The 12,701-nt window shown below is 36.4% G+C and overlaps 1 protein-coding gene across 1 annotated transcript in view; it reads left to right on the plus strand.

Moving 5' to 3' along the window:
* Positions 1-12,701, plus strand: part of PKHD1 (PKHD1 ciliary IPT domain containing fibrocystin/polyductin) — a 424,868-nt gene that overhangs the window by 292,197 nt on the left and 119,970 nt on the right. Inside the window, exons 53-54 of the mRNA XM_033864110.1 lie at positions 5,802-5,915; positions 8,418-8,505. Coding sequence (XP_033720001.1) covers positions 5,802-5,915; positions 8,418-8,505 — 202 coding nt within the window. The remainder of the gene's footprint in view (positions 1-5,801; positions 5,916-8,417; positions 8,506-12,701) is intronic.

Consider the following 12,701-nt stretch of genomic DNA (forward strand, 5'->3'; position numbering starts at 1 on the left):
CACTCTGTATGACAGACTCTAGGTCTATCCACCTCATTACAAATAGTTCAATTTCGTTTCTTTTTATGGCTGAGTAATATTCCATTGTATATATGTGCCACAACTTCTTTATCCATTCATCCGATGATGGACACTTAGGTTGCTTCCATGTCCTGGCTATTGTAAATACAGCTGCAATGAACATTTTTTTTTTTAACATCTTTATTGGGGTATAATTGCTTTACAATGGTGTGTTAGTTTCTGCTTTATATCAAAGTGAATCAGTTATACATATACATATGTTCCCATATCTCTTCCCTCTTGCGTCTCCCTCCCTCTCACCCTCTCTATCCCACCCCTCCAGGCGGTCACAAAGCACCGAGTCAATATCCCTGTGCCATGCAGCTGCTTCCCACTAGGTATCTACCTTACATTTGTTAGTATATATGTGTCCATGCCTCTCTCTCGCCCTGTCACAGCTCACCCTTCCCCCTCCCCATATCCTCAAGTCCGTTCTCCAGTAGGTCTGTGTCTTTATTCCTGTCTTACCCCTAGGTTCTTCATGACATTTTTTTTTCTTAAATTCCATATATATGTGTTAGCATACGGTATTTGTCTCTCTCTTTCTGACTTACTTCACTCTGTATGACAGACTCTAGGTCTATCCACCTCATTACAAATAGCTCAATTTCGTTTCTTTTTATGGCTGAGTAATATTCCATTGTATATATGTGCCACATCTTCTTTATCCATTCATCCGATGATGGGCACCTAGGTTGTTTCCATCTCCGGGCTATTGTAAATAGAGCTGCAATGAACATTTTGGTACATGACTCTTTTTGAATTTTGGTTTTCTCAGGGTATATGCCCAGTAGTGGGATTGCTGGGTCATATGGTAGTTCTATTTTTAGTTTTTTAAGGACCCTCCATACTGTTCTCCATAGTGGCTGAACCAATTCACATTCCCACCAGCAGTGCAAGAGTGTTCCCTTTTCTCCACAGCCTCTCCAGCATTTATTGTTTCTAGAGTTTTTGATGATGGGCATTCTGACTGGTGTGAGACGATATCTCATTGTAGTTTTGATTTGCATTTCTCTAATGATTAATGATGTTGAGCATTCTTTCATGTGTTTGTTGGCAGTCTGTATATCTTCTTTGGAGAAATGTCTATTTAGGTCTTCTGCCCATTTTTGGATTGGGTTGTTTGTTTTTTTGTTATTGAGCTGCATGAGCTGCTTATAAATTTTGGAGATTAATCCTTTGTCAGTTGCTTCATTTGCCAATATTTTCTCCCATTGTGAGGGTTGTCTTTTGGTTTTGTTTCTGGTTTCCTTTGCTGTGCAAACGCTTTGAAGTTGCTTTAGGATCATCATATGACCAATATTTGTGAATGTTTTATGCAAGCTTGAAAAGAATATGTATTCTTTGTGAGTCTAGTTTTGCATCTACACGTATTATGTTGTTTGCTAATTATATTAGTCAAAACTGTTGCATCCTTACTATTTTCTTGTTTATTTAATTTGCCACTGTTATTTTTGGTATATCTGCTCATTTTTGCTTTATTCTGAATCTATGATGCTAGGCACATACATACTTACTATTCTTATAACATCGGTGTCTTTTTTACTGTGGAGTATCCCTCTTTATTTTTAATTGTTTTCTGCAAGAGGATTGGTTAAAATTACTTAGTTCACCATTTTGGGGACAAAATAGATGTGAACTTTGCTGGAAAGACACAGCTCCTTCTCTCAGGGAGTGTACTGTAAAGAGGAGGCAGTCTGATAAAAGACACTTACAGTACAGTCTTGAAGCACTGAGGTAAAGCATGCCCTGTGTGGTAGCCCACAGCGGGCTACTTAAAACAGACGAAGTTGACAAGGAAGGCTCCCAGAGGAGGTGGCCTCTGAGCTGGGTTTGCTCTTGTTTGGGGACTCGGTTTAGGTGGCTCAGCTCTCAAGCGTGGCAAGGAAACCGGAGCGCAGGTGGCGGGGAAGGAAGGGGTTCTAAATGCACAAAGCTGTTCCCAATCATTTGCTATTTCAAGGAGTTTTCCGATGTCCGCTATTGTAAATAGGTAGCACTGCAGTGGAGAACTTTGAGCATGAACCCTTGCCCGTGTTCTATACTATTTCTTTAGGACAAGTTTCTCGAAGAAGACTTACTGCAGCAAGAGGTGCGGACATTTTTATTCACAAAAGGGGGCATCTAGCTCTAGGTCATAGGAGGCTTTTAGAAATAAATTATAGTGGAGCCAAGTTTTGAGGGATGATTAGGAGTTAGACAGGGTGAAAGTAGGCATATAAAAGCCTGGGAAATCTCACGGGCACAGAGGAGGGTGGAGGTTAATAATTCAGGGTGGGCTGGCTTAGTCACAAGCTGTGGGGAGTCGTGCTAAAAGAGTGGACTTAAATGTAAACTAGGTTTATATTTGATTCCATCAAAGAAGTTCAGTTAATAAAATCGTATAAAGTCCTTTAACCTTTTTCTTACCTTTGAAGTTCATGGAATCCATTTGTACCATATTCCTCAAATCATTATAACCGTTATCTTTTATATACCAGAACTTATTTTCCTTCCATCTCCCCAGGTGATTTTAGCATCTGGAACGTATTCTGTTTCCCCTCTGTTGCCCACCATCATCCTAAGTTGTGACAACTTCCGTTTACTTCTTTCCTATTCCGCTACGTCCACGTGTCCTCGGATGGGACTTATAAGTCTAAGCCCAGCTTCCCCACTTTTTAGCTGTGTAATTTCTGACAGGTTTTTTAACCTCTCTCTGTCTCCGTTTCCTTGTGAGAGCCTCAACAATATCCTTCACAGGGTTGTGATAATTAAATGAAATCACATATGCAAAAACACCTGGCTTGTCTCGGCAGCATGACGGCAAGGATTTCCCCTCCATTGTGAGTATCTGCATTCATCCAGGTTGAAAATGCCTTTTGTTACAGTTTAGAGCAGCTTGAAGCAGCTTTAAAAAGGGAAATCAGAGAAGAACTGCATGATCCCATGAGCCTTCTCTTAGCGGTGGCTCCTCTCATTTAGGGGCAAAGCCCAAGCTGGTGAGAGCACCTCACCTTTCTTTGAGCGCTAGATTTGAGCATAAAATGAGGAGTCCGGACTTTAAGCCTTTCCCTTTACCAGCTTTCACACATTTGAGAAGCACTGCATTTTCATGTTAAAATAGTATCTATTTCCTTCTCTTAGGTCACTCTTGCCTTCTTTCTGCTCCGTCCCTATTCTCCATCTTTCCCTTCCCCCACATCACAAAAAAGAATACAAAATTTGGTCATTTCAGATACCAAAAGATCACGGCAGGCTGACTAATTTTGCACAGGCTTTCTGTGAAAGCTCCACATGTGCTGCCGTTTTGGGTTGCATAATTGATTTAATCTCTGATTTTAGAGGAACACTGAACTCTTTTCGTGGGACTCTGCGTACATTTCTCTAGGGCAAAAACTGTCCTACTTTTTTTCTCTCTGGTATCTGTTTAGTGCTAGACCATTTCCCCCCAAGAATCTAAACTACCCTCCGTGAAATAAATGAAATCACAGTTAGAAAACGGCTTACTGGCCAGATAAGAGCTATACCACGCACATTTTCTTCACATTCTCCTCCTTCCCACATCCCTTCTTTCTGCTCTCGCACATCTTTGTTTTGGCTAAGAGGATGTGTTAGTCACTCAGCTGAGGATTGACGTTCCCTACGTGGAGCCTCTGTGTACCTTAGTGTTTTATTGGGAAAGCACACGCTGTGGGGTCCAATCCTTGCATGCCCGTTGGCCTACTGTGTGACTCCAGGGAAATTTACTTACCCCTCTGAGTCTTACTTTCAACAGTCCCTGTAGACCAATGGTTGTGCAGGCTGAACTCTAGAGCTAGGTATGTAGCAAGCTGGAAACTCACACCGAGCCTTTGGCTAACCAGGTATATATATGGGGTGCCAACTGGGGAAAATGATTTTATGCCCCTGAAAGACCACTTAGCCAAAAGCACAACCAGGCAATTTTAAGTTTCCATTTACTTCATTTTACCATATTTGGCAACCTCATTTTACCATATTTGGCAACCTCATTTTACCATATTTGGCAACCTCATTTTGGGTTATGTTTTCAGGAATTTCTAAGTGGAAAGGCATGTTTGATAGCAGATGTGTTTTGTCAACTTCTCCAATCCAGTATATAGTTTGGAAACAATCTTCTCACTAGTTGCTTCTTAAAAAATCTAATGCTTTGTAATATTTTATGTACTCTAAGATATATTTTCTGAAGAAAATAATCTTTGCCAGGTCCGTACTCAGAAACACAATTTTAGTAATTTCCCCAAATTATTCTCATACTGTGAAAGTGACCAAAGTCTGCTGTTTACATCAGCAGATTAAGGTCAAAAGTAATTCCCAACTGCTATTTGAGTATCACAGCTTGAAGGTTGTGTCCTTTTACTGCTAAAAGAATTTAGGCTTAGATAATAACCTATTACTTGTTTAATAGAACACAGCATAAACAGACCATTGTTCAAATTCAGACTGATGCTTACTAGTTGGATAAATTTGGACGAGTCCCTTAACCCCTTACCCTCATTCTATATGAATATTTAACACTGAGATAAGAATCATATTTACTTCTCAAGTGTGTTGTGAAGATTTTTTTTTTTTAAATGCCAGGGGAATGGGTGCAGTAGATTTATGGTAATCAGTATTTTTTTTTTTTTTTTTTGGTATGCGGGCCTCTCACTGTTGTGGCCTCTCCTGTTGTGGAGCACAGGCTCGGGACACGCAGGCTCAGCGGCCATGGCTCACGGGCCCAGCCGCTCCGTGGCATGTGGGATCCTCCCGGACCGGGGCACAAACCCGTGTCCCCTGCATTGGCAGGCGGACTCTCAACCACTGCGCCACCAGGGAAGCCCCAGTATTTTTTTTTTAAATTTATTTATGGCTGTGTTGGGTCTTCGTTTCTGTGCGAGGGCTTTCTGTAGTTGTGGCAAGCGGGGACCACTCTTCATTGCGGTGCACGGGCCTCTCACTATCGCAGCCTCTTTTGTTGCGGAGCACAGGCTCCAGATGCACAGGCTCAGTAATTGTGGCTCACGGGCCCCGTTGCTCCGCGGCATGTGGGATCTTCCCAGACCAGGGCTCGAACCTGTGTCCCCTGCATTGGCAGGCAGACGCTCAACCACTGCGCCACCCGGGAAGCCCCTGTTGTGAAGATTTAATGCTAAAATACATGTAGAGCAATGTGGGGATCCAGCGGTAGACAGTGTATCAATCAGGTTTTGCTGTAATAATGTTGTGTAACAAAGAATCACCAAGTCTCAGTGGCTCACAACAACAAATATTGGTGCCAGACTTGATTTGACTTGGTTCCAGCTCAGGGGTTCTATTCAGGTCTGCTGTGTACGTCTCTTCATCCATGCCCTAGAGGTTATTTAAGAAATTCTCCTTTCATGGCAGGGAACATTATTGCAAGTGATCTGGTGAAACTTGCCAAGCATTTTAAAGCATCAACTCAGAATTGGCATTACTGTCACTTCTACCTGAATTTCATTGGGCAAAACAAGTCATGTGTCCAGGCTCAGTATTAATAGGTCAGGAAAGTATACTCTGCCCTAAGAAGAGTGAATATTTGCTGAACAATAATCCAATCTCCCTCAGAGAAGTTTACTGCATCTCATTTTTCCACCTTTTCTTTTTTCATCTATGAACACTGGCTTTTCTCCATCTAGTCTACTTTATAGCATCTACTTTGCATTCTCAAAATTACATCACAATTTCCCTCTCCCTCCTTAAATTTCAAATTAATTTACATGATATACTTTTCTTGTAAACAGGTACTTTAGAAAATCCCTTAGAAAAAGAAAAAAAGCTCCTGATTCTCCTTAGAGCTTCAGAGGGAGTCTTTTGTGACCGTTTCATCGGAATTCGTATTGATCCAGGAACAATTGGTAAGAGTAAAGTGCAGCTTTATTAAAAATGAAATGTGTGTGTGTTTCTGATAGGGAAGTACCATTCATAGAACACCTACTAAATTCCAGGCACTCTTCTAGAGAATTTATTATTTCACTTACCAGCTCTCCTGTAAGGAGTATACATTTTACAGATGTCAAAACTAAGCCTCAGAGATGGTGAACAATATGCAGAAAGCCACACAGTTTTATACTGTCAGAACTTAGATTCATATCCAGATTGGTCACACACCAAAGGCTGGATGAAGAGTCTGTGTTATCAACTTTAAATACTATGTGGTTATTGATATATTTTTTAAACTGATAGCTCTATAGATTACTAAGAAACATTTACTGTTGGCAGTTTCTTCCTTTGATACTGCCACAATACCAAATCCTGTTTTATTTTATTATTTTTTTAATGTTTATTTATTTATTCATTTATTTATTTATTTATTATTAGTCATCCATTTTATACACATCAGTGTATACAGGTTAATCCCAATCTCCCAATTCAAATCCTGTTTTAAAGCACAGAAGAGCACAGAAACTAGGACTGGACTTGTATAACTATGATGTAAGGGCCACTCAATAACTTACTTTTAAGGGAAAGGTATAAGAGGCTTTTTATAGATTTCTAGCATTTTAAAATTCTCTTTGTATGGTAATCCTAGTTTTATAAGATTTCAGTGACTCAGTAAAAACAATCATGTTAGGATAGTTTGAAGTTTGGTAACCTGGTTTCATAAAGTATAGCCATTGCCGTATAATACTTTGATAGTGCTTTATTGTTTTCAAATGATTTTTCATATATGCTATTTATTTTATCTTTTTAAGAATATGAGGTTAAGGAATATTTTACTTTTTTCAAATTGACAAGCTAGATGGATCACAACAGGAGCATGGACTCTTTTTGCCTGTGGTGTCCACTCTGTTCCAGGGAGTGCCACGTTGAACTGGACTTTGTGTTAGGAGCATATGAGGGTACCTGTCTTGATCCCCATGCCAGCTGTATTGCCAAACAAGTGTTTCTAAAAATTTCTCTGATACTAAATTGAAAAAGGAATGAAATGTTTGTCACTGCATGCTTAAAATTTGGTGATATCATAAGTAAATAACATATTTTAATCTCTTCAAGTATTATAATCTCCTTGAAACAACTAGGAAATGGTGTCATTTTACAGTTAACCTTTGGTGATTGGGAATGATCAGGAAATCTGCTTTCTGGTAAATGGAAGGAAATAAACTGGTTTTTGTTAAAATCTTTGTAGGTAGAAATTTCTCTAAATTATTCCATGTTACTTTCCTGTCTAGCTTACTTAACTAATAGTGATTAATTTTTTGATGATGATGATGATATTATTATTATGAAAGATTGATTCCAGGTCCTGTCCTAAAAGTGGGAGTATTTTTTCCATTTCCACTAATCCTTATTTTAGTTTTATTATCTTCTGAATTTTTGCTGAATTAGAGTATGGTAAAATCATGGATGTTGACTTAAACACTTGGTTAGTTTCTAATTAACTGAGCTGTTTTAGTTCACATTGGATGAAAACCCAAGGCATATTATTTGTACCTTACTGGTTTTTACTTCCCTTACACATTTTCTGCTAAAATTTGTGAAATCTTTAGATTTCAAGATTAGTGATTTGCAATAAAATGGGGGTGCACTAATCCAGGAGTATGAAGACAATCAATCCATTTGGGTGCAGGAAGAAAATATTAGCACTTTTATTCAAACATGTATGAATATATTCATTTGTATGTATGGTTATTTATCTACAAACAAATAGACATGTGTTAGGTGTGCATGATCATAATTTTGTTACTGCTTGGGTTCATGCTCAAAACATGTTTAGACCACTAGAATATGAGGAATTTTGCTTCATGTGATTTTAAATGGCAATAAAATGTGTAAGAGGAAATACCTGAAGGAATAAAACTGGACTGCATCAAGCATGTCCCTGGTAAGACTTTAATTTATGAGTCTGAAATAAATTATATTTTGAACAAATGAGCTAGAGATTTATCCTTTGATATCTGTAATACAAAAATATCTGAGATCCAGCTATGGAAAACAAAGCTAATAGCAGCAAATCTCTTTCCTCAGGAAACAAAATTACCTTGCCTTTGGAAAGTCTACTGTATAACACAAAATATCAAAACCAGTTAACTTCCAACAGAATTGCAAATGGTTTGGAGTGACTTACTGGTAGAAATCTAACTAGTTAGCTGGGAATATACCATTAGAGTGGTCTGTTTCCCAGCTCTTGGATTACTAGATGTGGTGTAGCATTCATTTCTCTATAGCTTTTGAGAGAATAAAAATGTTTCATAGCCAAGTGAGATGTTAAGTGTTCTTTTTCTGATAAGGTGGACATCTTCATATATAGTTTCTATATCATGTATCTTGCACAATAAGCTCTCTAATGAGTTTTGCTTATGTGGCCTTAATTTCTTGGAAGGATTTTCCTATCCAACTGTTGCTCCTTTTATTTTCAGGGGTGTTTGGGAAACTTCAGCTTCATAGTGCTTATCCTAAGAAATCCTGGACACATCTTGGGGCTGACATTGCCTCAGGCAATGAGAGGTAAGGAATGAGAGTAACTTAGGGATGTAGCTTTTGGTTTGGTTTGCTTCTGCTGGAGGTTTTGTTACAATATGAAATTAAATTTTAGATTAAGGATCATAAGTTAAGGATGAATAAATAGAAAAATAAAAGGCTAGAAGGAATTTAAAATATTCTCTGTCACATAATGGAGGAAGAACAAAACAAGCTAAAGGCAGGGGGGATATAATTTATTTAAGGAGTAAATTTTAGATCATACATGTTTTCTGCTGCCAATAAATCTTTAAAAATATGAATTCTATGAGATAATAGATGAAATATAAGGAGGGACCGCAATGTCTGAATTGAAATGATAGGTGGTGAAGAGATAGAAATGAAATAAGAGTGAGATGAAGCACATAAGGTATCTTATGGAATTTAAATTGCAGTAATAGAATTTAATAATGCATTGGAGGCAGTAAAGAATGAAATCACTACTGTGTCAAAGTGAGCAGGCAACATGAAGAAATTGATGGAGTCTACATGAATGAAGAAGACAAAATCAAGAGATAAAAATAATAAAAGAGAAGGTATTAGAAATAGAGAACAGAAAATAAAAGCGCATTTTGATAACTGCTCTTTTTAATGAGTCCAGAATAATGACAACACAAAGAATAACTAAAACTTAACTAAAATACACATAACAGACCTGGGATTATTTCTATTTAATTTGAATAACATCGAGAATAACGATAGATACATATCCTCACAGTACAAGAAAAAAAAGTGAAAAAGTAAAAGAAAAACAAAAAGGGACATAAAGCTTGATAACATTAGAATTTTCTGCAATATCAAATGTAGGAAGATAGTGGTGCAAAATCTAGAAATGTTCAGGGGAAAAAAGATTATAAGCAAAGGCCTGGCTTGTAAACATAGACCCTGCTAAAATGCTGTTCACATGTGAATGCAAACAAAAGATTTCTTTTGCTTTGCAAGAACTGAAAAAAATTCAAAAATGTGTTATAATAAAGAGATTAAACTGAGTCTAAAATTTAAGAATACAAATAGAATTCAGGAATTGTATAAAGGTAGACAAAGTATAGATATCAAAGGCAAGCATTGGAATAAGTTAAATATAATACTGTAACTATGGTTATTAAAATAAGACAAATTCTAATTGCTCTTATAAAAGAAACTATATAAAATCTGAAAGTTAATGTATTAGTCAGGGTTCTGTTTCTATAAAATATATATAATAGTAGATTATATGTGTATGTATGTGTATGTGTATATATATATTATATACAGTATATGTTATATATAAAGAGAGATGTTTCAAGGAATTAGCTCATATGCTTAGGAGAGCTATAAGGTCAAAATTTTGTAGGGCAGGCTGGCAGGGTGCAAAGACTTGAGCAGGATCTGATACTGTAATCTTGAAGTAGAATTTCTTCTTTTTCAGGGAAACTTCAATTTTGCTTTAAGGTCTTCCAACTGATTGATGAGGCCCACCCACATTATTGAGGGCCATTTCCTTCACTTAAAGTCACCTAACTGTAGATGTTAACCACATTTGCAAAATACCTTCACAACAACAGTAAGCTTCCTGTTTGATCGAATACCTGGCTACTATAGCCTAGCCAAGGTGACACATAAACTAACCATCACAGGTTATAATTCTCAAATAAAAATCTAGGTTTGAAATTGGGGACTATAGCCACAGGAAACTGGAGATGGAACATAAGAGAGCCATAGGATGTAAATATGTAAATATGAGTTAATTCTAACAGAATTAAAAATAGGACATATAGGTCTTCCCTGGTGGCGTAGTGGTTGGGAGTCTGCCTGCCAATGCAGGGGACGCGGGTTCGTGCCCCGGTCCAGGAGGATCCCACATGCCGTGGAGTGGCTGGGCCTGTGAGCCATGGCCACTGAGCCTGTGTGTCCGGAGCCTGTGCTCTGCGACAGGAGAGGCCACAGCAGTGAGAAGTCCACGTACCGCTAAATAAATAAATAAATAAATAAATAAATAAATAAATAAATAAATAAATAAAATAAGACATATACCTTCCCAATCACCAGAGAGAAAAAAGAATGAAAGAAACTATAAAATAAAGGGTGAAATACAGAGAAGACCATGAAATAGTGATAACTAAAACAACAAAAAAGGTACAAAATGACAATAAAAGTAAGAAAGTAAGAATAAATCTGCCAATTATAAAAAGAAAATATGCTTGTTAAAAATGACCCTATATAAAAAAAAAAATGACCCTATATAGGAAAAAAATTAGTAATGAATAAAAATGTAATCATAACTTTTTTTATCAGAGGAAAACAAACAAGTTCAGAAAAATGTTTAGTTAAATATTGGACAAAATGAATCCTTAAAATAAAAATAAAATGGAAGCAAGGACTTCAAAATTATTCACAAGAAAAGTAAAAAATCAAAATAAATACATTTTATATTAATAAAGACTTCAATCTTCAGTGAGACCCCAGTAGTAAGGAAAGTTTTATACCAGATAACATAATATAGAAATATATAAAGTAAATCGGTAAAAAATATGAGAGGAAATTAACAGAAACAAAAGTAATGAAAGTAATAAAATTTACTTACCTCTTTCAGTTTTTAACCTTTAGATTAAAATTATAAAGAAAATATTAAGAAATATAACCAGTATAATAAAGGCAATTTAATTTGTATATATGTATAATGTATCTTTACTCCAATATATATAATTAAAAACCTTAATGAATTTTAATAAACAGAAATTATATATTGATACAATATAATCACAATAAAATAAACATGGAGATTAAAATAAAAGTTTAGCCAACAACCTTAATCTCTTGCAAGATGGAAGAAAAAAAAGATAAACGCTCTCCTACATAACTTTTGTATCTAAGAGGAGATCAAACCTTTATCAATAGACTACTTGGAAAATAACAGTAATGAGAGTATTACATGAGAGATGGCCGTACGTGTCATCACATTAAATGCTTTCATTGTTGAATAAGAAAGTACAAAATAAACTAAGTTGTCAATGTAAGAAATCAGAAAGAAAATAACCAACAAATCTAATGAAATCAATCCGTACCTGATAAAGGCAGAAATTGATGAATTACAAAGTAGGAAATTAATAGACTTGATTTTTTTTAGAGGTACTGGTTTAATCTCTAATAACTAACCATACAAAGAGAACAAAATGTAATTCAGAAATGGGGATTCAACTATAATAGATATCAAAGAGATTAAAATTGTAATCTAAAAATGTATATATCTATATAGTGTCATTCTGAAATTAAAAAATTATATATAGAAATATAAATGATTGGGACTTCCCTCATGGTGCAGTGGTTAAGAATCCACCTGCCAATGCAGGGGACACAGGTTCGAGCCCTGGTCTGGAAAGCCCACATGCCACGGAGCAACTAAGCCCATGCACCACAACTACTGAGCCTGTGCTCTAGAGCCTGTGAGCCACAGCTACTGAGCCCACGTACCACAACTACTGAAGCCGGCATGCCTAGAACCCATGCTCCACAACAAGAGAAGCCACCACAGTGAGAAGCCCATGCACCACAACGAAGAGGAGCCCCCGTTCGCCGCAACTAGAGAAAGCCCGCGCACAACAACAAAGACCCAACACAGCCAAAAATAAATAAATAAATGAATAAATTTTAAAAAAAGAAATATAAATGATCATAATCAGCTAAAGAAGAATAAAACTGAAAGAACCAATAACAGCAAGACAAAGTTATCACAAATTTATTCCCAAGAATACATTTGGCTCAAGTAAATTTATGTCATGTTTTTCTAGCCATTCACTTAGTCATCAGACACTTACTGTGTTGTACAATCTATTCCATAGCATAGGAAAATATGTGAAGCTTTCCAATTTGTTTTAGCAAGCAAGATAAAGTAATTTATAAAACAGCTGCTAAAGGTAACTCAAAAAAAGAAAACTAAGGCAACATCCAAGCCATATCCTAAATAAAACAGCAACAAATGAAATCCAGTAATTTATTTTTTAAAAAAAGAGTATGATTTATTCAAGTGAAGGATGGTTCAAAATGAAATAATTAATATAATTTACCTAAACAAAAAATATAAAGACTAAGAATGTTCAGTTTGATACAAAACAGAAATGCATTTAGTAAAGTTCAGCTTGCATTCTTGGAATAAACAGTAAATTAAGACTATAAGGATACTTTTTCTTCTAAAAATGGAGCTACCA

This window comes from Tursiops truncatus, chromosome 10 (assembly GCF_011762595.2).
Source record: "Tursiops truncatus isolate mTurTru1 chromosome 10, mTurTru1.mat.Y, whole genome shotgun sequence".
Taxonomy (NCBI): Eukaryota; Metazoa; Chordata; class Mammalia; order Artiodactyla; family Delphinidae; genus Tursiops; species Tursiops truncatus.